The 25,046-nt window shown below is 40.1% G+C and overlaps 1 protein-coding gene, 1 long non-coding RNA gene and 1 other non-coding gene across 5 annotated transcripts in view; all 3 read left to right on the forward strand.

The window, feature by feature from the left end:
- Positions 1-15,740, forward strand: part of LRRC28 (leucine rich repeat containing 28) — a 75,420-nt gene extending 59,680 nt beyond the window's left edge. For all 3 annotated transcript variants that reach the window (XM_025041223.1, XM_006924139.3, XM_015598726.2), the window contains 3 exons: positions 1,858-2,033; positions 4,207-4,366; positions 13,080-15,740. In XM_025041223.1, the coding sequence (XP_024896991.1) occupies positions 1,858-2,033; positions 4,207-4,366; positions 13,080-13,152 (409 nt within the window). In that variant the 3' untranslated portion in view covers positions 13,153-15,740. The remainder of the gene's footprint in view (positions 1-1,857; positions 2,034-4,206; positions 4,367-13,079) is intronic.
- LOC112472795 lies at positions 4,373-9,171 on the forward strand. Its single transcript, XR_003043760.1, has 2 exons — positions 4,373-8,112; positions 8,216-9,171. It is a non-coding gene; the product is annotated as an uncharacterized LOC112472795 (long non-coding RNA).
- Positions 10,061-10,181, forward strand: LOC112472825. Its single transcript, XR_003043776.1, has one exon. It is a non-coding gene; the product is annotated as a small nucleolar RNA SNORA28 (small nucleolar RNA).
- Positions 15,741-25,046: the final 9,306 nt, after the last annotated feature.

Here is a 25,046-nt window from a genome sequence, read left to right on the forward strand (position 1 = left end):
TGACCGATAATAACAGGCACTATGTTCAACCCTGGGCGAGTGTTGGGTGCCGTTACCTTTAATCCTTTCATCTGGTTCTTTCTGCAGCCTCAGGTAGTGTCCTCACGTGCATGTGCTGACCAGACTCATCTGAATACTCAAGGGGGACATCTCCAGAGTTCTCTCCTGTGCATCTCTCTGTCTGAAGTTCTTCGTCCTACAAATTCTAGCTGCTTTGGACTTCCTGAATTATTTGCTCCTTGTCCTCAATTTAAAGTGCCTACCAGGCTGTGACTTAGTTCCGCTTCTCTTCAGTCAGGTCTTTGCTCAGATGTCACCTCCTCAGAAAGACTTCGATTATGCTACCTAAAGTAGTACAGCTCTCACACCCCTTTCATTCCGTCTTATTATACATGCATCTCTTTATCGTCTGTCTCTCCTCACTATAATAAGCCCAATTCCGATCTTAACGTATGTACTTGACAGAATTGTATGCTCCCGTCTATCCAATAATACACACAAAATTGTTTGTAATAGCCCCACACTGGAAACAGCCTAAACGTTTGTCAGTCACTTCAGAGCAGTGAAAATAAACAAACTACAGTACGTGCAGCAACATGGATGAATTCCAGAAACAGAATGTTCAAAAAGGACCCAGACTCAGAATGCTTCACATTGATGAACAAGGCAAAACTAAACTATAATGTCAGAATTTGGCAATATTCCCTTTGGGATATGGGTTTTGCCCGATAGGGGCTCCCAGAGTGGCCTTCTAAGGTTCTTTTTCTTGAACCGGGTGGTGAAACAGGTGAGTTCTAGGTCAGATATTGTCTCCTCTGATTCCCTGGACAGAGTCAGTCATGCTGTCCTCTCTGACCCAACATTAGAACAATTATTTTGTAAGTATTACATTTTTCAGGGGAAAGAGGGTCATCTTGTTTTGTTTTGTTTTGTGTTGTGTTGTGTTGTTTTGTTTAATTTCAGTTATCTTGACTGACCGGCATGTAGTAGGTGCTCTGGAGACATTTTCTGATGGATGGAATGAACAAATGAAGGAAATTCTTAACAAGCAAATAGCCAAGGGCTCTGCCTTCCAGTCCTGTGCCCTCTTCTTCGTCGCCTATTTCTAGCTAGGGTTAGAGAGATTATCCCATGTTATATCTGGGGAGCCCAGATTTGTTGGCACCTGTTTGTCATTAGAGAAGAAAAGTGTCAAGACTTTTAGGTAACCCAGAGGTCTCAGACAGGAGGTAGGATGAGATCAGACTCCTGAGTTTTGGCAGCCCTGGAGCTGAAGGAACAAGGACGCCTCTGCCTTCTAGTTTTGAGTGGCCGCAGGGAGTAGGGTGTGACTTGGCTTATTCACCGGGCTTTGCCAAGAATATTTTTGCCACAAGTTTATGAAAGGATCCAATAAAGTTATCTTCTGCCATTAAAAATCTATTTGCTTTGTACGGTTTTTTCCACACAAAAATTCTATTAAACCGAGGTACTAAAACTTAACAGAGTGTCCTTTTTCCCTTTTAATTTTGAAAATTTCAATAAACATAAACTTGGAGAGGGTAATAAAATGAGGATAAACAGAGCCTACAAAGCAAATCGTGTAGACTCTATGAAGGAAAGTTCCTTCAAAGTTTGTTCTTACTGGAAGTGACTGGGCCTCAGCGATGATTTAGCTGAGTCCCAGCTGATGAATCTAGATTTCCGTGCCAGGTTTTATTAAGGAACGCAGGAGAGCGTCTGTTCACTTTGAAAAGAATTCTGGCAATTCAGCGGTGTCTTAAAATTTTAAACGTATATTTTGATTAACACATTTTTACTGGCACCATGTTCGTTTCCTCTTTGCTAACGCTAACATGAATGTGTGTCTTTCTGCAGCTGCGGTGCTCCCATCCAAGTTTCCGAGGTGAAGCTGCTTTCCTTTTCATCGGGGCACCTGACCGTTTTCCTCCCTGCCGAGGTGAAGGCCATCGGGACAGAGAGCGACCGCGTCCTGCCGCTGCAGGAACTGGCCATGAGGAGCCTGCATCACACCTGTCACAGTTCTCTGAACGGTACGGGGGCCTTTCTGCGCTTTTCTGCCTCTTTCTCACTGACTTTAGGAATTATGCCCATGCTGCCTATTTTGGTGTTTCTTGTTTTTATCGTGGTAAAATACACAGAACATAAAATTTACCATTCTTAAGTGCTCGGGTCTTTTTTTAAAAAAAAAATAAAAGAAAAAGTTTAATAATTTATCAACACTGATCTATCTCTTCAGCACCCCCTATAGACAAAGAAGCATTTACTAAAATATGGCCTTCAGTCACAAAGGTCAGAGGTTAAAAGTTAAACTCTGTGGTTTAAATGAAGGAAGTTGGCCTTCGGGGACGTATGTTTGGTGGAAGCGAGGATGGCAGAGGCACCCTCTTCACTAGGAAAAAATTTGCGAAGTCGGGTACCTCTTCCCAGGAGAGCACGGTTTTACCTTTCAGCCTCCTCACATCTGAGAAATTTATGCACCTAGAGGGGAAGAAGCATCAGGAGCCCCTGTTCACTGTTCTCACAGTGCTACCACAGCATGCCAGCCCCTGGTGGAAAGGGCTTGGCCATGTGTGGATTTCATAGGTGTTGCGGAGTGGATATTTGATGTGTTTTAGCGAAACTCTAGGCACTATTAATAAGAAAAACACATTTCAAGTGTTTTCAAAGCTTGAAATGTTTTACCTTTGTTTTTTTTTTTTTTTTGGATTTCATAGGTGTTGTGGAGTGGATATCTGACGTGTTTTAGCGAAGCTCTAGGCAATATTAATAAGAAAAACACACTTCAAGTGTTTTCAAAGCTTGAAATGTTTTACTTTTGTTTTTGTTTTTGTTTTTTTTTTAAAAGTCCATTAAAAAAACATCTAACATTACCCTCGCAGGAATGTCTAGTACAAAGTCGTTTTTTAAAATGAAACTATGAAACTAAGTGCCCATCAACAGACGATTGGATAAAGGAGTTATAGTTCATATATACAATGGAATATTACTCAGCCATTAAAAAAATGAAATCCTACCATTTGCAATGACATGAATGGACCTAGAGGTTATTATGCTGAGTGAAATAAGTCAGAGAAAGATAAATATCGTATGATTTCACTTATATGTGGAATCTAAGGAACAAAAAGCGAAATAATCAAAAACAGCAAAGAGGAAAAACTGCAAAAAAATAAAATCTGGGCGGGGGGGGGTTGGGGGGCTGGGAGAATGGGGTGAAGGGTTAAAGAAGTTAGTAGTTGCTAGCTGGTCACGGGGATGGGGAGCACGGCAGAGGGAATGGCAGTCAGCAGTAATGTAATGCCAAGGTGGAGAGCCGGAGGAGAGAGAGAGTAATATAAACGTCTAACCGATGCACTGTATATACTGGAAACTAATAATAAAATTAAATTAAAAAACTAAAATGAAACAGAAAATTATCATTATTTACTTATAAGTAAATCACTGTGTTCTAATGGTTATTGATAAGTCTGGACAGATATAAAAAGTGATAAGATAATTCGTATTTCCTTCCCAAAGACGAGTCAGTGACGTTTAGGCTTCACGTCATCTAACCATTTCCCTGTACTGCATCGTTACCGTCAGCAGCAAACCCAGTCTATATTTGAGCTCACGATCGCCCGGGCCCCTGTGTAGCCCAGACTAAGCTGAGGACGAGGCACCCTGTTTCGCTTAGACAGCGCGGGGGAGTGAGACAGGGGAAAGCTCGCTTTCACTGTTTCTCATTTTCTTTCATTGCTTTGTTTCCTCTCTCTGTTCTTTCCAGTAGGTAAAGTTTAGCCTGATGGATCCTAAATGCCCAGTAGATTTAGGAAGAACTTAGCGGAAGTTCGTGTGGGTCTCCAGTCCCAGTTCCTGTTTATTCTCTGTCACAGACATTTACGAACCCTTTCTGGGTAGATTCATGCCCGTTGCATCTTTGTTCTTAAAGAGTATTTGGTCTTATTCTTTCCTGGTCTCTACCTCAGGACAGCTTCTGGTTGCCCTTAGAGAAGTAGATTTAGGTTTTCTCTTAGTATTAAAAATGTAGAAAAATCTTTCATTTTTAAATAAGGTTACATTTTTATTTAATGCCTCTCAGCTAACAGAATTTTCAACATGCAGTACTTTCATTGAACTGACTTGGTACCAAAGAAAAATATTTAAAGAAACCCAGTTTGAAGAAATTGAATTTTTTTCATTCGTGCATGATTTTCTCTTGTGTTCCAGATTTAAACTTCCTGTCTCCGATCTCATTACCCAGAAGTCTCCTGGAGCTGCTGCACTGCCCCCTGGGGCACTGTCACCGGTGTAGCGAGCCCATGTTTACGATCGTCTACCCCAAGCTCTTCCCCTTGAGAGAGACGCCGATGGCAGGGCTGCACCAGGGGTAACCACGCCCGCGTGGGCACCAGGCTGCGCCTGGGGAGGGCTGGCGGGGCAGGGAGGGCGGAGGACACGCCTGGGCCTCCTGCCATGTCAGCAGCTCTGCAGGGGCCCCGGGTCCTTCCTGAGCTACAGTGCGGTGAAACAGACGCGCATTTCCAGCGTCGTGGGAAAACTGGACTTCATCACTTTATGGTCGTATACAGAACAGTTTGATCGCATATGCTGTTTCGTAGCTCGTTCTTTGTAGGAGTGTTTTCCTGCTGCTCCCATAGTCTCAATAGTCTTTAGGCCATAAGGAACGTCCGCATCTATTCCATAATGGGACCTGTCCAGCCCTTCTGTTTAATCGGCGTTGCCGAACTGCGAGTGTGTGTGTTTCTGTTTTGAATTTCTAACCCTCCTGGATGGCGTTCCCCTGCCACTCTGTTTCCTGGCACGATGCCTTGAATTCGCTGAGAATGTTCACTGAGTGAAAAACCCCAGACTGGTAGTTTAAAAAAAGAATACCAGACAATTAAAAATAGGCCATCAAATGAAAAATCCCCCATTAGCACAACCACAGCGTATAGATTTTCTAAATTTAAGATTTTCTAAGTTTCCGTTTTTCAAAGTTAAAAACAAAAATACAGTAATGCCTCACTTATCCATCAAATGTGGTATTTCGGGTTAGTGAATCTTCCAGATAATTCATTGACTCTATCCAACATGGAGAAGTATTTCCTTTGTAATCATTTTTGTAGCAGGAGAGTGAGTGTAGGCAGGGTGCCGAACCCCTCTGAGCCTCGAAATGGGACAGAACAGCCTGCTCGGCGGGCCATCGTGAGACTTAGCAGATGAGGAAGGCAGACATCTAGCACACAGTGGGTGTTCAACAGTGATAGTTACCTTCCATCTCTGTTCCCACTCCAGCCCGAGACTGCGTGTATATTCTTCTTACCCTAAAAAATCCTATTTTGCTGTACTTCTACTTCCCGTTTTAACTTTCTATAGTTTTAGTATTTCCTTGTTTACCGTGTCCGTCTGCAGAAGACCTCCTAACATCTGCTTCTCCTAATCCTAGGTGATCAGACCTCCAAATTTAGTAGAATTCCATTTAAATTAGAGTTAAAAGGACTGAGTCAGAGTCTGAGATTATTACCACACGAGTAAAATTAACTAATGAAATATTCACATCTGCTAGAAGCAGCAGCACATAGCGGTCAAGTGCACAGACCTTGATCATGACTCCTCCACAGGGATACCTTGGACAAGTTACTTGACTTCTCTGAGCTTCATCTTTTCATCAGTAAAATGAGCATAATAATAATATCTGTTTAATAAGGTCATTGTGAGGATTAAGTGAGATCATTCATGGAAAGAGCCCAGGATGGTACCTGGCATGTAATAAATACCAAGTAATTGTTACCTATTATCTATTTCTGTAGCTCAAAGACTTTTTAAAATTTCTTTTGTGGGGAGGGGGGTGTTTTTAGGAAACGATCTTCATATTTGCAGTATATCACCATAGGACTATCGACTAATTCATTAAACTATAGTAAAGTCCTAATGCATTGTTATTATGTAATTTCTTATAGAAAATGTTTCCTTACTGAAAACATGAAAATGAAAACAATTCAGTATGGTCAGGACGCTGTTAGTAGCTGATAAAATTCTAAACACCTATTTAAAAAGACAAACTTTCCTTTTATCATGGTAATTCATTTGTGAAAGTTAAGTAGGGCCTTCAAATGAAGTCATCTTTGTGTTACCTTTATATGGAGTTTGGAGAGTTAGTGTTTGCATATTCCATTTACTGCTACTTATTTCTCTGCTACAGCCTAGAAATTCAGTGCAAATAATCTTATGGTGTTTCAGAGCGTAAATATAACAGTATTAGTTTAATAAAATGCATGTATCAAGTACATAGAACTTAGAAAATGCCCTTTTGTTGAGCGAAGCCACAAGCGCTTGTGTTTGTAGCAAAGATGAAATGCCAGGATAGAAACATGGCTTTCTGTGGTGAGTTAATGCTCGGGTCTGAAAGTGAGTTTGTGGCTTTCATTTGGTCCACCAGCCTTTGCTCCTTCCCATGTTGCTATGGAGATTGTATTAAAAGCATTGACTTCAGTTTCTACCATAGTCTTTAAAGGACTTTTTTTGGTAACTGAAAACCAAATACTTGAATCTCAGTAGCTTATTGCTGGAAATAAAATCAATAGTTTTTATGTGATAAACTCTAAAAGGTCTTGATAATATTATTAAATTTTCTAATATATTTAGTTAAATTTGCATTGCTTGTCATAAAATAATACGTTGTATCAGCCAGTATCTAAATTAATGTGGACATCTGGCATTATTTTAAATGAACATATTGAATATTCTTTTAAAATACCAAGTCCCATACAAGTGTTAGTTCCAACCTAAATTTAATACAGAGTGAGTAAAAAGAAATTACAGTATTTTTGCATAAACAATAAGTACCCAAACCTTCAAATATCAACAGCAGAGAAGAATGGCTGGTATATTCATGACTTTTGATCCTTGTAGACATCACAGATTTTCATTCCCCAAACTTACTATTCTTATATGAAAATGGAGAACATCAACTTAAAAGATTATTTGTTTAGTATGACAACATGTCTCCGCCTTTTCCCACACGTATGTGGTTCTCACAGGTCCTTGCTTTCCCAGGGGGAAAATCAGGCAACCTAGGGTTTTTCAGGAGCATTGTATCAGTCGGCTAGGATGGCCACAACAAAATAACCACAATGCTGGGAACAAACAACAGAAGTCTCTTGTCTCAGAGCCCCGAAGCCTGGGAGTCTGAGATCCAGGTATTGGCAGGGTCGGCTCCTTCCGAGGCTGTGAGGGCAGGACTCATCCCAGGCCTCTCTCCTTGCCTTATAGATGGCCATCTTCCCCGCTCCCCTCTTCCCATCACCCTCCCTCCGTGTACGCCTGTCTCTGTGTTGAAATCTCCCCTTTTTGTAAGGACACCGGTGATACTGCATTAGGGCCTACCCGAACGACCTCACCCTAACTTAACAAAATACACCTGCAGTGATCCTGATTCCAAATAGGCCACTGTCATGTTGCCTCACGTGGCAGTGAGTGTAAGTACATGCGTGTGTGCACAAGCTCTCCAGCCTTTTCTTATAAGGGCACTAATCCCACCGCGAAGGCCCCGTTCTCGTGACCTCGCATAAACCTCATCATCTCCCAAAGGCCTCATCCCCAAATCCCATCACATCAGAGGGTAGTGAATCGAAGGGGCAGGGCACACAGTTCACTTCAAAGCAGTCACATTCTAAGGTACTGGACCTTAGGACTTCAATATATGAATTTGGGGCAATACAATTCAAGCTATAACGGTCTTCTAAAAATTCGTGTCCTCACATGCAAAATAAATTCACCTCATCCAACACCCGCCAAATCCTAACCCATTCTAGTATCAACTCTGAAGTTCAAAATCTCATCTTAAATATCTTAAATATCTATATCAGATCTGGGTAAAACTTGGGCATAGTTCTTCCTGGGGCAGAATTCCTTTCTAGCTGTGAACCTGTGAAAGCAGACAGGTTACCTGCTTCCAGTATATAACAGTGGAATCGGCATTTTCTCCCATCCTGTAATTTGCCTTTTCCTGTTGTTGATTGTTTTCTTTGCTGTTCAGACGCTTTCTGGTTTGACGTAGTCCCACATATCTGTTTTTGCTTCTGTTGCTTGTGCTTTTGGTGTCATATCTAAGAAATCACTGCTAAGACCGCCGTCAAGAAGTTTTCTCTCTATATTTTCTTCTAGGAGTTTTATAGTTTCAGGTCTTATGTTGAAGTCTTAACTTGTTTCTGAGTTGATATTTCGTATGGTGTAGATCAAGAAGTTTTCCCTCTATATTTTCTTCTAGGAGTTTTATAGTCTCAGGTCTTATGTTGAAGTCTCAACTTGTTTCTGAGTTGATATTTCGTATGGTGTAGGATAAAGGTTCAAGTTCATTCTTTGCAATGTCGATTTCTCGTTTTCCCAACACCATTTGTGGAAGAGACTGTCTTTTTCCCACTGTGTATTCTTGACTTCCGTGTGGAAGATCAGTTGCCTATATATGTGTGGGTTCATTTCTAGGCTCTCTATTTTGTTCCATTGGTCTATAGATCTGTCTTTAGGCCAGTACCATACTGCTTTGATTCATGTAGCTTTATAATATCTTTTTAATATTTTACAATATTCTTCAGTTGGTTTAAGCAAATTATTAACTATTTCTTCCTCATTGTATCACTCAACAATTAAGTATTAACCATCGGCTGTGGGCCAGACTCTGTACTAAGTGTTGGGGATTCAGCTATGACTAAAATGCCTGATACTTCTTTTCCCATATATATCTTACTCCTAAATTTCTAGGGCCTGGACAGATCAAGTACAGAAGCAAGTATGTAATATTTAAGCCTCTGGTTCTGCACACGGAATAATCCCATAAGAGACAGTTACTATTAACATAAATGTAACTAGCAGATGCAATATATTTCTAGATGAATCTCCAGTAAGTTAATACTACACAGACTTGGGAGTTTTATCAGCTCAGCTCTGTCTAATAAACACTGTTTGTCTTTTGGCTTGAGTTTCTGTATGAGTCAAGGATATGCTTTTTGTTTCTAATCAGGAAACACTTTTGCAAAGAAATAGCACATTTCTGATGATGTTCATAGGCTCCAATATGTGCCAACAATATTGTGATTTATTTTTTTTAGGATAGTGGTATTTCTGTATTTTAAAAGTAGGCTGAAATGCTCTTTCTTCTGCCTTGCCTATAAATACACTCAGATTCCGAAGCAACAAATGTCATGTCTGATGTTCTTTGTAAATTTCTCAGCACCTCCTTCCTTACTGCAGAGTTTATTGCTCAAAGTATGTCCCCTAAAACAATCGTGTGTCTGGTGTCACAGTTCTGGGATTTTAAGGACCCTAACTAACACAAATCCATTTTTTTTAAATTCCTTATTTTTTTTAATTAATCAATTAATTCGTTATGGTGATGCTTTAGCAGTAAGGCATCTACCTGTTTACACTGAGTGTTCACCTCCCATTGTTAGATTTCTTTCTGTCACCACGTATTTGACCCCCTTTACCTTGTCTACCTCCTCCCCCCACCCCACAGATCCATTCTTAAGGCAGTAGACTTGTTGCTGTACTCGTGACAACTTAGATAATTAATGCAACAGGCAGATACAATATGCGCTTTAGCAGTAAGGCATATACCTGTTTACACTGAGTGTTCACCTCCCATAGTTAGATTTCTTTCTGTCACCACGTATTTGACCCCCTTTACCTTGTCTACCTCCTCCCCCCACCCCACAGATCCATTCTTAAGGCAGTAGACTTGTTGCTGTACTCGTGACAATTTAGATAATTAATGCAACAGGCAGATACAATATGCTATTAGAAAAGTCTCCCAAAAGTAAATAGTACACATCCGCAGACGGGATTTCTTTGTAGCACGAATAGGAGCCCGCCGGTCACCCTGCCTGGCCCCTTAAGCATGCATCCTGAGCGCATGATGACCCCACGGGCATCACGCTTCAGTGAGTAAAAATCCCACATCTCTGTGCAGTTGGATGCTTTTGCTTAGACCTTTATTTTGAAAAATGAAATGGTCGTGGTATGAAATGTATCACTTCTGTGAGTGATTTTTTCACCTAATATGATTATCTTTTAAAAAATTGGAGAGTTTACTGTGGCAGATGATCAAAACTGTCTGACACAATTTGAGCTTGCGATAGCAAGAAAGTTGAACCTCTTCCAATGTTCTCTTCCATGAGACAAGCCGTCATATAGACTTAAACAGCGAAGAAGAAGAAAAAAAAGAAAAAAAATCTGGAGAGTATAGTTAGCTGATCCTCAAAAATGCACCTGCCATTTGAGAGCCTTTTGTGTCAGTTTCTTTTCTGTTGTGATTTATACAGATACGTACATTCTGGCCTAGCAAATGATCTAACCAACTTTCATTTTTTAAAAAAATGAAGGCGATACAAAGTACCTAATAACTTAAAATGTACACAGTTTCACGAGTTAAAAAAATATCAAAAGAAATGCCGCCTTTCTATTTTCTTACGAGTGTAATTTGGAAAGCAGCAGGTTTGAATTTTGATCGAGTCAAATTTACCTATTTTAATTTACAGGTAGTGTTTTTTTGTGTCCTAAGAAATCTTTACCTACCCCAAAGTCCTCAATATGTTCTCCCGTGTTCTCTGTTTTGTTCCGTTGATCATTGTCTCTCAGTTAATCCCAAACTGCCTGGATTATTGTAATGATATATCAGGTAAAGTGATCCTTTTCTTTTCTTTCAAGATTGTTTTAACTGTTCTCGGGCCTCTACTTTTCTATATAATTTTTAGAATAAGCTTATCTTTGTCTCCAAAAATCCTCGTGATGGGTTTTGATAAAAATTGCATTCAATCTATAGATCAGTTTAGAGAGACTTGACATCTTTACTTCATCAGGTCTTCCAGTGCATGGACATAGTCTGTCTCTCTGTTTATTTAGGTATTCTTTTATTTTTTCATCAGCATTTAATTATTTTCAGTTATTTTCCTTAAATGTTTTATGAGGTTTATACGCAAGTATATGAGTATAAATTCATATATTTTTAAATTTCATTTCCATGTGTTCATTGTTATTATATGGAAATGTAGTTGAGTTTTAATTTTTGATTTTATGTACTCGTAACCTTGCTGAACTTGCGTAAGAGTCTGGGAGTGTTTTCTGTAGAATCCTTGGCATTTTCTGTGTGGACAACCATGTCATGCCATTTGAAAGTAGGAATAGTTTTAGTTCTTCCTTTCCAATCTGTATGGTTTTTATTTCTTTTTCTTGCCTTATCGCAGTGGTTAGAACTTGCAGTACTATGTTGGGTAAAGTGGTGAGAGTGGACATCACTATAAAGTATGATGTAAGCAAAGTTTTTTTGTAGATTCTGTTTATCAGATTGAGAAAGATCCCCTCTATTTCTAGTTTGCTGAGAGTTTTAGCATGAATGGATATTGTATTTTGTCAAGTGCCTTTTCCGAGTCCATTGATACCATACAAATTTTTCTTCATTAACTTGTTGATATGGTGGATGACATTGATTTTCAAATATTGAATCAGACATAAAGGCCCAGAATAACTGCCGCTTGATCATGATGTGTAGTTCATTTTATACATTTCTATACTTCATTTGTTAATACTTTGTTGAAGATTTTTATATCTGTGTCCATGAGAGATATTGGTCCATAGTTTTATGATTTTGTACTATGTCTGGCTTTAGAGTCAGAGTAATACCGGCTTTATAAAATAAGAGGGGAAGTGTTCCTTGCCTCCGATTTTTCTGAAAGAGATTGTGTAAAAATTCCTCTCTGTTCTTTCAATATTTGATAAAATTTCCCAGTGAAAGCATTGTGCCCAGAGAGTTCTTTTTTTAATTACACATATTATTCCTTTTATAGTTCTAGGACTATTCAGATTGGTTATTTCATGTTGGATGAGTTTCGGTAGTTCATAGTTTTCAAGGAATTTGTCTCTTCTCAGTTTACAAATTTTTGAGTATAAAGTTTTTCATAGTATTCCTTTATCTCTTTGTATTGGCTGCATGATCCGTAGTGATATCACCTGTTTCATTTCTTATATTAATTTGTCTTACCTTTGTCAGTCTTGCTAAAAATTTATCAGTTTTATTGGTCTTCTTAACCCTAGTGAATCTTTCAATTTTATTGGTTTCTCCTCTTGATTATTTTTTTCCTTCCGCTTGCTTTTCTCTATTGTTCTTTTTTTTAAGTTTTTGGGATAGAAATTTAGATTATCGATTTGAGACCTCTTCTAACAAAAACACTTCCTATAAAATGCTGTCTCAGCATTGCTTTACTACGTGTCAACGTGTTTGATTAGTTGTAATGTTCATTCCCGTTTAGTTCATGTAAGTTTTTAAATTCTTTGAGTCTGCCTCTTTAACCCATGGGAAAGTAGTCGTTTGACACATGGGTCAAAGAAGGTCAAAGAACTGTGTTGTTAACTTTTCACATTTGAAATTTTCCCTTTTGTTATTGAATTTTAGTTTGATTCCATAGTGGACAAAGAACATACTTTATGCTTTTTATTTGCTTTAGACTTAAATTACTCTTTATTCTCCAAATCCTGGTGGAAACTTAGGTTATTGATTTTAGAGCATTCTAGAAAACACATGTGTTTAATGCTATAAATTTCCCTTTAGGTACTGCTTTTGCTGGGAAGAAGACCCTCAATCTCTTACTACTCAAATTCTGAAACCGACTCTCTGAGCAATCCCTGCGAATACATTTGCAGGATAAATTCCTTAAAATTATGTTTTCTAAGTTCTCTGATATATATGTGTCCTAGCTAAAGTGGTGATATTTTCTGTTACATGATTTTTATAGTGCCTTTCTAATTCCATCGTTGCACTGTTGGTTCTAGTAAGCAGAATTCAGACCGTGACATGGAAAAAGCTTGTTTTTCCTTAGCTGCTAACTGAGGGATGTTATGTCCTCTGAAAACTGCTAATAAAATGAGCACACACATACCTCACCTGAGTCCAGGGCTCAGTCGTAAAAGAGAATTTGCATTTCTGGTGTGTGCTTTGTTGGGGTGCCTAATCTTTTATTTGAACAAAGAAAAAAGACTGTCTCTGCTGGAAAGAACCCTGACATTAATCTGGAACTCAGAGTCCTTCTCGCCCTTTCTTCCCCTCCCAGGAAGACGACTGTCAGCTTTGTGGCTTACTGCTGCTCCACCCAGTGTCTGCAGACCTTTGACCTACTCAGCTGATGAACACTCGAGAGCCTGGGGAGTACTGGCAGCTTGGCATTGCAGTTGCCTGCATGTCACACACTGCGAGGCAGAGGGACAAGACAGTCCAGCCAGGCCAAATAGGCCCCTGCATCCTGTCCTGTCAAATGCGGGGGACTGCAGAACTCGACGGCAGTGTCATGATTGAGCGTCAGAGCTGAAATGCCTTCACCCTCCCCAAGCTGGAATACATCCTCCCCCAGATTAAGGACACTTTGTCGTCTGTGTGTTTCTTTTTATGCAAGTGTCTCATACACAAACTATTTAGCGTGATTGTGCCTCCCCAAATCTAATTTAAAGCAACTTTCAGTTCCCTCAAGAACTATAATTTGATAATATAGCCAAATTAACTTTGAACACACATACCTTCAATGATACTTCTAACATCCTCCTCGCTCTCTTTCTCCAGAGAATAATTTTCCCTAGAGGTTATTCTCCATGTTTTTAACGAATTTCAGCAAACCCCAGGGCCTCAATAGTATTGAATATTGGGGGGCCAGGGTGTTCCTGAGTTAGCCACAAAAGTTCTGCAGGGGTCTTAGCATACCACCCCCCCCGGAGAATTACAATCTCGTTTATAAGTTTGCAACATATTAAGATACTTTTGTGAGGGATTTTAAAAATAAAAATGTAGATTATAGATGAAATAATGCTCTTATTTTGAAAGACTTTACAGAAAAATAATTTTTGACTTCCCAATAAGATTTTTTTTATATATATATATGAGAAGAATTTGAAGAATATTTGAGACTTCAAAAGATCTGATCCTTTTCTTTCTAGATCCAAACATGTTCTGGCTATGAGAAAGGAGGAGAAAAAAACACATCAAAACATGACCTCCAGCGTTTCTTGTTTTGGGGTTTATGATTACATTTGTAATGACTTTGAACTATATCTGTGACATGTGAAAAACAGGCTTCATCCTCTGCTGCTGCTAGTTTTTAGCAGGTTGATTCTGAGTGCAGCTGTGTACATTTAATTAAATACCTGGATACATTAGATTATCTTCATTTCGACCCTGGATTTCTTATGTACTTAACACCCTGTTATCCAGATACTACTGAGAAAATCCGGGAAGAGCAGGTCCAAGTTCAGCCTTGGACTGTTGCAAAAAGACCATAAATGGGAAGTCTGTGAGATTACATCCTGACAGAAGAAATGCTCCTCACGGGGGAGTCACATACTTGTTCTTCCTTTGAAAAGATGGCATTTGAATGTTGCTCCGCTGCCAGATGTTCATCTGGTGGCTGTGAAGTGATTCCATTTTTTAAAACAAGTTTCATTCTACAGTGTTTTTTTTTCTAAGGCAGGACGGAAGGGGGACCAAGAAGGTTTACTTGGTAGGAAAATGATTTTCAAAAAATTTCGGACTCGTCGACAATTTGGTTTATGGAACTTTATTAGCTGCCCTAAATCTGTAATGGAAGGGCTCTCATCGTGCTAAAAATCCCGCAGAGCTGCTGACAAACGTGTGGTCTTTTCAGTCACACCACCCGCGGCCCAGAAAGGAGACGATCCGCGTAGAGTGAAGGCAGAACATTCCATGTGTTCCAGCTGCATTCTCCCTGTCCTTACTTTCTCTGTCCTTTTCATAACTTGGCCTGTTCAGCCTTCAAAGGCTTCCAGTATAATAGGAACTGAAGATCCATCTCAAAATATAACATGTCTTTCATCCTTCAGAATAATGGAAGTTTTAGCGTAACCTCTACCCGTGTATAAGTTGGCAGGTGACAAAGGCGGCGTGAACCTTCCTCCACCAATGCGACGCAGGCCTAAGTGGCCGCTGCCTGTCACTGAAATGACAGTGAGTGTAGCGTGGCATCTTTCACCCTCTAGAATCATAGGTCTTTAAAGGGAGCCATGAAAGGCGCCAACCCTGATATTCAAGATTCTCATTGAGAGGTAACACTGTTGTTTTAACTCGTTTGAAATTTTACAAAGACACATAACAACCCGAGCATCCTCTCTGCTCCTGTCGAAAACAGTGTGCGTCGAACACCAGCAGTGGGCAACCTTGGCGCGGTCTCAACCTTGACGCCCGGTACAGCACCCAGCTTAATTGATGACAAATAGAATTTATAATTTGGCCTCCCTGGTGCTGTTCATTATAAAAACATTTTTTTACTGGGTTCACCGATGTCATTCTTAACCTTTTGATATTATAAAAGAATGTCGGAGTCCAGGAGAAATTTGCTTCTATGCTGTGTATTTGAATTGTGTGCAGAATTTGCAGAAAATTCTAAAGTCATTATGTTTTCTTGAGCAACGATTATACTCTGTGGAGAAATATTTCATGCAATTATAGTAATGCAAAAAAAAGTTACTTGGAAATAGAGTCTGTTCAGGTAAGTCAATAGATGTGGGTAATGGTAAGTTTTAAAATTCAGAATACTTTGTTGGGCAGGGGCCTCCCTATGACATAGTGTAAAGGGGCCCATTTTAAGTGACTTGCTATCAGTGTTAACTTCAAAATGCCTAATTGTTATCATACCAAAATCTTCAATTACATGACATTGTGTAGATGAAATGTTGCATCTTCAATGAATAAAATATATATTTTGAACACACTTAGAATTTTTTTTAAATGATCAACACACAAAAGAGCCCTGGCTGGTGGAAGATGCACTCTGGTTAATCGAGAAGAGGAGATGAACGCCTTTGCTGCCTGGCCCTCCTCTTCCGGAAAAGTGAGGTATGTTTAAACATTTTTGGTCAATGTACTCAACACTGAAACCTTTTCACATTCTGGCTTGTCTGACTGGTTTAATGTACATCTCGCTTTTCTTGCACATTACGAATTAAAATGTTTACTAAGAAAAAAGCCTTCACTATCAGTTAGCTTCTGAGGCTTTGCATATAGTTTTCCCTAAAATTCATACCTATTTTGTAATCACTGGAGACCCCCAAAGCCAGTTTTTAAAGTTGTTAATAGTAAAATTAGGAGTCTGTTTCCTATACTGAAAAATCGGACATTTTTATCTTTACTGTAAAAGCTTAAGCACGATATGTTGCTTCAGAAATCAAAACATTTTTAAGCAGATCATTTATGGCCCCTAACTGGGCCAACGCTAATGAAAGCTGATGTAATGAAATATTGAGATGTAAATTCATTTCACAGACTTGTAAACACACCCTCCTTAAGAATCTTATTTGAAAATCCCCCCTTACTCACCCCGGCCATTGCATTTTCATGGTCTCCACCAACTCCTGTTTACTCGTAATGAGGCTCCCCTACGTTTCCCCAGTGAGTATCTTGCTTTCTTTTAAGCAGAGGGGATTTTTATAAAGTCTGTATTCTTGCAAATAGCTCAATGTCTATCTAAAAATTATTCAAGTCTCGCTGTCCCTAGCCAGGAAGTACCTCCCTGTGTCATCAGCCAATATGTCTGAAACGATGCAAGTGTCTCTAGCAGAGGGATTGATCATAGCTGAGCGACTTCCCCTCGGTCTGGATAAGAGATTGCTTTACAGCCTAGAATGTTCTCTTTGAAGCATATGACCATACGGTCCCTTGTGCTTCAGAGCCAGAAAAGTACTGGCAGCCCACTGTGGTGGCAGAGGGGGAGCATTCGGAGATCATTTCTATATGCAATTAAGAGACTCACCTTACAGCAGAGTGTGGATTATTCTCGCTACCTATGTCAAAGAATACCAGGTTTTGTTTCTTATAGTGATTTTGAGACTATACTCAAGACTTATTCTTTCCTTCTCCTTCTCTCTCCCCCTCCCTCGCTCTCTCTTTCTCTCTCCCTAATGAAAGAATTTTCTAAAACTCGGCACCAGCTTACTTCAAAATTATGACAACATTCGTTTGGAGGGTAGACATTTTCTAAAACTCCTGCCGTATCCAGTTCGGTGGTTCTCACAGCTACTGCTGTTCAGAGAGCAGTTGCACTTGACCCCTGTGAGTGCCTAGAAACGTTGATGGTGGTAGCTTTCTTCATTTTAACCAGATTCATTTTGTTAAGAAAAATAAAAGGGCATTACATACTGACAGCCAGCAAAAATGATGCAGTAAGGACCTCTGAAAATTCTCCCCTCCATTAAAGCAAGGAGGAAATTGGCAAAAATGGTCAGAATCAACTTTTTTCAGAACCCTAGACATTAACCAAAGGCTTACAGCAATGAAAGAATATTTACTCAAAAGAAATAGCTGAATCTCAGAACAGGAGGTTTGTGGCATTTCAACCTGCCCTATTTCCACGTCCTCCCCCGCGTTCCAGCGCGGTCATATCCTGGAAAACCAGCAGCGTGTCATCAAGGTAGAAGCGGCAGCATCGAAGCCCTGGGAGGGGACAGAATGGGGTCGGAGCGCCTTCAAAGCCTGATTCCCAGAGAACTGTCATTATTCGACTTGTCTGGTGGTTCCCTGGAAGTCCTCACTTGCAGGGCTCTCTTTATTTTGCCTGATCAGAGCTTGCCAGGTGTAAAAAGCCTTTTCCGCAGGCACATTTATTTAAAAAGAGAAAAATCTGAGGCAGTCGTGGCTGCCTGAAGCAGTGAATAACCACTGGAGCAAACAATAGGCTAACGGAAAACTTGAAAAGCTGAGGAAAGAGGTATTTGCAGGAGCTTTGTAAAGCTTTGCCATCCTGGGAATTTAGATGGTCATGTGTATGCACAGGGCTTTGTGCAAGCCAAGGGTTATACGCTTGCTCAGGGAAGACCTGAGAGCATCCTGACCTTGCACCTTACCTTGACCTTGAGGATCTGCATAAGCAGAGAGCGAAGCCTAAGGCAGAGCGGCCAACCTCCTGGCTGAGTGTCGAAGGGTGTCCCGACAGGCACACAGTGCCCTCAACAACAACTGGAAGAATTACTGGTTTCAGACATTTAAGGAAATCCCTGACCAGTTATTAACTCACCACAAAACTACCTGAGCCAGACTTCAGTGTCTATACGTTACAAAAAACAGACTTTACAGAATTAGTTCAGATGAATCACTAAACAAAAACCAGCAACTACATGAAACCCTTAGCAAGTAAGTAAATCTAATCTCCAGAGTTATCTCATTATTATTTAAAATGTCTAGTTTTCCTTTAATAATTATAGATATGCAAAGGGACCAGAAAGGATGTATGTCCCATACGCAGGGGGAAAAGCAGTCAATAAAATGTGCCCGAGGAAGTCCAGACATCGGACTTTGTAGACAGTGACTATAAATCAGCTATTTTAAATAGGATCAAAGAACTGAAGTATGAAAATGATGTCTCACTAAATAGAAAATTCAATAAAAAATTATATTAAAATATGTAAATTTTATAGTTGAAATACAAAAATTCCTGGGAGGTGCTGAACATCATATTTGAGCAGGCAGAAGAAAGAATCAAACTTAAATGTGGGCCAATTGACATTATTCATTCTGAAGAACAGAAGGAAAAAGGAATTAAAAAAAAAATGAATAGAGCCTCAGACACGAGGGACACCATCAAGTGTACCAACATATGCATAATGGTAGTCTCATAAGAAGAGAAGAGAAAAAGGCAGAATTTTTGAAAAAATAGTGACCAAAGCCTTTAAAATTTTATGAAACATTAATTTGCATGCCCCAGAAGCTCAGTGAACCCCAAATGGGATAAACTAAAAAGAGGTTCATGCCTGGACACATAATGATGTTGTCAGAAAATAAAAATCTCCAAAGCAGCAAGAGAGAAATGACTTGTGTACAAGCGGTTCACATCATAAACTATTCTCATCATAAACTATCTGTTACGCCCAGAAGGCAATGGGATGACATTTAAAGTGACTATCAAACAAGAATTCTATATCCAGCAAACCTATCCTTCAAAAATGGAGAAATTAGGACATTCCCAGGTAAACAAAAATCAAGTTTATTATTAGCGAGCTACCCTACGAGAAATAAGCAGAGTCATTCAGGCTAAACGAAAGGGCAATAGATAGTAACTCAAATCCACATGATGAGATAAAGAGCCCTGATAGAGGTAACTACATTAACTAATTTAAGAGGCAACTGCATAAAATAATTAGAAATCTGTGTTGAGCAGAAGATGAAAAAAATGTGTATGACAATAACAGTACAAAGGAAGGAGGAGGGAACACACCTATACGGGAACAGAATTTTTGTATACTACTGAGATGAAGTTGGTATTAATCCAAACTAGATTGTTATACATTAAGATGTGATTTATAACCCCCAGGGAAACTACTAAGAAAATAACTAAAAGATATATGCTAAAAGATATAACAGGAAATTAAAATGGTACAGTAGAAAATATCTACTAATAACAGAAGGCATGGGAGTAATGGAGAAATAGAGGGACAAGGGTACATAAGACATAGAAAACAAATGACAAAATGGCAGACAAAATGCTACCCTATCGGTAATTACATTAAGCGTAAATGGATTAAATATTCCAGATAAAAGGCAGAAGTGACAGAATGGGTTAAAATTATGATCCAACTGTATGCGCCTACAACACGCTAGCCAATGACACGAATATGTCAAAAGGAAAAGGCTAGAAAGGATATTCCCTAAGCGTAATAACTAAATAAAACTTTTAGAAGAAAACAAATCTTCATGACATTGGACTCAATAATTTCTTAGACATGACACCAAAAGCACAAGCAACCAACCAAAAAAATAGATAAGTTATACGTCATCAAAATTAACTTTTGCCCCTCAAAGGACACTATCAAAAAAGGGAAAAGACACCCCACAGAATGGGAACAATTATTTCTAGTATCCAGAAAACATGAAGAACTCTTAAAAGTCAATAATAAAAACAAAATATGTTCAATAAAAGTTAGGCAAAGAATTTAAATAAGCATTTTCCAAAGATGATACGTAAAGGTCCAGTAAGCAACATGAAAAGGTGCTCGAGATCATCAGTGATTAGAAAAGCGCAAATCAAAATCACAATGAGATATCACGTCATGGCAAGAACATGGAGAAATTGAAACCCAGTTGCTGGTGGAGATATACGAACTATTCCGTGCTGGCTCAGTTTCTCAAAGGTTAAACCTAGAGTTACCGTATGACCCAGCAATTCCACTCCTAGTTATCTAAGAGAACTGAAAACATACGTCCATGCAAAAACTTGTATGCGAATGTCCACATTCGTAATAGCCAAATAGTAGAAACGATTCAAATGCCCATCAGCGGATGAATGGATGAATGCAATGTGGTGTCGCCATGATGGACTATTACCAGCCATAATGTCGCCATGATGGACTACTACCAGCCACATTCGTAATAGCCAAATAGTAGAAACGATTCAAATGCCCATCAGCGGATGAATGGATGAATGCAATGTGGTGTCGCCATGATGGACTATTACCAGCCATAAGAAGGAAAGACGTACTCACACACGCTACAACATGGATGGACCTTGAAAACATTAAGACAGAAGCCAGAAACGGAGGACCACATATCGTATGATTCCATTTATACGAAAATCCAGAATTAGCAAATCTGTAGAAATGGAAAGTAGATTAATGGTTGCCAAGGGCTAGGCAGGGAGAGGCAAATGGATAGTGACGCTAATGGCTCTGGAGTCTCCTTCTGGGTTGATGAAAATGGTCTGGTGATGCATGCACATCCTTGTGAACATACCAAAAAACCCTGACTTGCACACTTTAAAGGGGCGAATTTTATGGCCTATGAATTATACCATAAAATTATACCATTCAAAATCTCAGTTTTAAAATCAAAGCCAGTGGTGTGACTTACTTTACATATCTGTTAATAAGCTCCTTTGGGATAGAACAATTCCTCCAGAAGCCACGAAGGGATCAGCTGTCACTGTGGCTGGGAGATGGATCCAAACTCAGTATTAACAGCTCGTATGGTTTCAGAGTCCGTTCTCACCAGCTAACAATAGCATTAGGCCAATAAAGCAGTAATTTTAAAATCCCAATTGTGAACCTTCCAACTCACTGAATCCATTGATCAGTCACCATTCCAGGGAAGGCCCCTCAAAGACCAAAATCCACTAAAAGTAAAATGCCATGAAACGAATGTGTTTGATGATATAATCAAGTGGAAAATTCTGTAACATAGTAGGAAATTTGCTTTTTTCCTAGTTTGCAGCAGAGTTTTGGTACCATCTTTACCTCGAACAAAAATGTACAGGGAGGCATCGTTTACTAAAGGCCCTATCTTTTCAGCATAATTATTATTAAATATTTGTGTATTTTATCAGGTATCCCAAAAACACCTTCATCCAAGGCTGTTCATGATTCTCTGAAACTGATCAAAGTCACTGTTAGATTTATTTGGCCAAACAATTACAGTCTCTTTGCAGGTATACAGTCAAATTTAGTACCCAAACTGTGTCTAGATTTTAAATGAAATATAGGGATTTTTAAGTCGTATGTAAGAAATGGTAGCTATATCTTGCTCTCTTCAGGAATTTGTCCTTTATTTTTATTTCATTCATTGGGCCGGTAAATTTAAGAGAAAAAATAAAAAACCTAGTTTTAACATCGTGAGTATGATCTCACTATTTGAAATAATTGCAAAGGAGCCCAATCCATTGATTATATAATTCAATCATGCATAAAAGCACTTGGTAGACTACCCTAAAAAGGAGAAGCTTCTTTTTTCTTAATTTACTGTTGGCATATACCTTAATCCCTGTTTCCCTGCAAGAATTCTCTATCAATGTAATTTTTTTATAGTTTATAATTCATATTCAAGTAACCTTTTTTTTTTTTTAATTACAAAAACAATACTGCAGGCTAAAGAAAAGCATGAAGAAAAAGCCAGGAATCCCCCACCTTTTAGTGAGTATTTGTCTCTCTTTTCACTATGACTCCTACAACTACACATGTGGATGGACTTAAATAGCATCTTAATATATGTGCTATTTCAGAATCTGCTTTCTTCACCTATTGTGTTATGAAAACCGGTATCGATACGTACAGATATACATAATCACTGGCTGAATAATATTACATTTCTATCAATCTTACGTAATGCATTATATACATTTACTATCTTTTTAATTTTTTTTGTTTCTATTGTATTTAAAATGACTAATTTCAGTGTCTTTATGTAATACCAATTTGGGAAGGCAAATGGGAGATTGATTCTTTTAGAAGCAAGTACTATATCGCTACTAGTTTTATAAACATTAACTCTTTCAACCAGAGCAATCTTGGAAAACCTCGGGTTTTAATTTAATGTCGGATTCACCATGACTAGTGCCCTGAAGTAGGATTTAATTCAAAATGGACTTTTATTTGTATAACTGTCTAGTATGCCCGTAAAGAGGTTCCCCCCAAAATATCTCCATTTAGCATCTATTTTTAAAACAAAAACGACGACAACAAATGTGCTGGGATTTGATCAATTAGGCTTCTGTTTCATATTAAAGTCACAGCATCGGTTTACATCAGATTCAAGGCCAAAATATTTATCTATAGTTAGTCTAATAATCTGGGCTCACTGCAAAAATAAGATACAGGAACCAGCTTCAAAACGAGCAGCTCGCGGAAAGAGCTGCGTTAGCACCAAGGAGAAGGCGGCAGGGAAGGAGGGTGTTTGGCAGGAGGCGTGTGACTCAGCGGCAGAGGAGTGCGCCACACCCTTGGTTCCTATCCAAGGGGCCGAGGGACTCTGCGGACTTCAGGAGTGTGAAGAGGGAAGATGAGAAGATGAAGAGGAGGAGGAGGATGGGGGTGGGAGCAGCGAAAAATGCCGGCACTTCGGGAAACAAAAATCAGGATAATTTCACCAGGACCTGTTTTCTCTTCATCCCCTTTCGCTGGGTGAAAGAGAACCCGAATGTAAAGGAAGAGATGTGTGGATCTGGTGCCCTTCCTGGCCTCCTCCGCCCCTAGCAAACCACAGTCTTTCGACGACTCGCGGCGCCCCGATTTCGCTGGCGCCAGGCGCTCACCTCCAGGCAGGCAGCCGAGATTGCTTACGGGCTAGGGGGTGCGTTTCCTGGAGAATGCGTGGTGACTCAGGCGTGTGGTTCTTCTGAAGAACTTCAGTTCGGTATTTAAGAAACCTGGACTGAAAGTGAGCGTGTCTCTATTTACCCCATAGGAGGCTGAACTGAGTATTTGAAGATGAAGAGAAGCCCTAAGTGAAGGAGATAACGTATGACTCGAGCAGAAAGGGTGTGTGATCCTCTACGAAAAGTCCCCGGATTTGCAGTGTTTGGCAGAGGAAAAGGTATGAGGAAACACTGAAATCCACGCTACAGGTAAACATGGAAATATGCGATACAAGAGCAGAATCATCTGATACCACACATATCAAAAAGAAAGCAAGAAACGACTTGATTTTTGCCTGTGCCTGTGGCCACCTCGAGGAGCTGTCTTCACACGCCGCTTTCCTTTGGGACAGTCCTGCCCAGTCCCATATCTTCGCGTGGATCTCACTGATGGATCTGAGCTGGCAAACTCGCCTCCGAGGAGGTGGAAATTCCTTAAACAGAATTCATCACGCCCCGCCTCACCCTCGGGTTCCTGCAGATACATTGTGCACACGTGGAGAATGTCTCCTTCAGATCAGTTACGCCAGTGCTGTTAGGCAGATCCCATTATCCGTACAGAAATATTTTAACCATCTGAACCAGGAGTCGTGGGCGCCATAATGTTCCAACCGCATTCTCCACGTCGCCAGTATTAAAATCACCTTCGTTCTGTTTGTATACAAAGAACCTTCTAGAAAAGTTCGAAAGTTTGACCGCTTTTCCGTCACGATTTTCCCCGGAGCCTTAAAGAGCCAGTCTAGCTAGAGCCTCCATCTGAGAACACGCCATCTGGTACTTTGTCACCGCAAGGCGCCGAGACGCCGCACGCCGCATGGTTTTACTTAAATCGCTGTCTTTTTTAACCTGCGGCCCCCTTACGACAAGACTCTTTCGTGTTATTTTTACTATTTGAAGGGACAAACAGAGCATTCACCTCTACATGCCATCCGCATTCCTCTCCATGCAAGAAAAAGATTCAAATGGGACTAAAATCTAAGAAGGGAGCCGCCCCGAGCCAGCAAAATCAGAAGGGCCGGGAAACAACACCCAGCACTTGCCACGCTCCGAAAGCATTTTTAAAACTTCGCCCCACCCCACCCCACCTGGTCCTGGGGAGGGAAAGATCGCAGGGTCTACATAATGAATGAATGGAATAAATAGCGATGACGGCGATCCCGTATAGAAACAACGGGTCGTACTTTTAGACACGTGAAGTCAATTCTTTAGCTGTTTTGCCCTATATAACGGTTTGAGAATATTCAGACGTGTCCGTTACACAAAATAATCACTTCGGTTCTAAAAATACTCTCCCGCTACTAACTCAATTATAAAGGAAGGCGACGGGGAAGCTTAATTAAGCTCTCTAGGTTGTTAAAACTCTGCTTCCAGAAAGAAAAAGAAAAAAAAAAATACTATCCTTAAAGTCCCACAGTCTAATTGCAAAAAAAAAAAAAACAAAAAAAACTACTATATTCTCCATCAAGAAATGGTTCCTTTCTTGTGCTCAGCACCGAGGCTGCAGAATGGAATTTTAGTGGAGTCGGTCGAAGCCTGTGCCGGGCAGCTGATGAGGACGTTGCTCAGTGGTGACATCAGCCTCAGGAGGGGAATTTCATGGCAGACTTGGGACTCGTCGAAACCATCCATCCTACCCCGCCTTGCTTTGATGATGGCGACTGATAACACGTCTTCATCGTTCAGCACCTGGTGTTAGCGCAGGCCTCACAGCTCCGTGGCAGCAAGGAAGAAAGAAGCAGCGCGTCCCTGACAGGGGCCAAAGGGCCGCAGAGCCCCCGGCGGGGCAGAAGGCGGCAGGGTGAGGAGAGAGATCTGAACGCCTGCTCCAGACGTCAGAAATGAAAAACTCCGACCTGTGGCAAAGCCACGCAGGACAGGAAAGATGTACGCTGCTCGGGGCTCCAGGGA

Source organism: Pteropus alecto, unplaced genomic scaffold (genome assembly GCF_000325575.1).
Source record: "Pteropus alecto unplaced genomic scaffold, ASM32557v1 scaffold59, whole genome shotgun sequence".
NCBI lineage: Eukaryota > Metazoa > Chordata > Mammalia > Chiroptera > Pteropodidae > Pteropus > Pteropus alecto.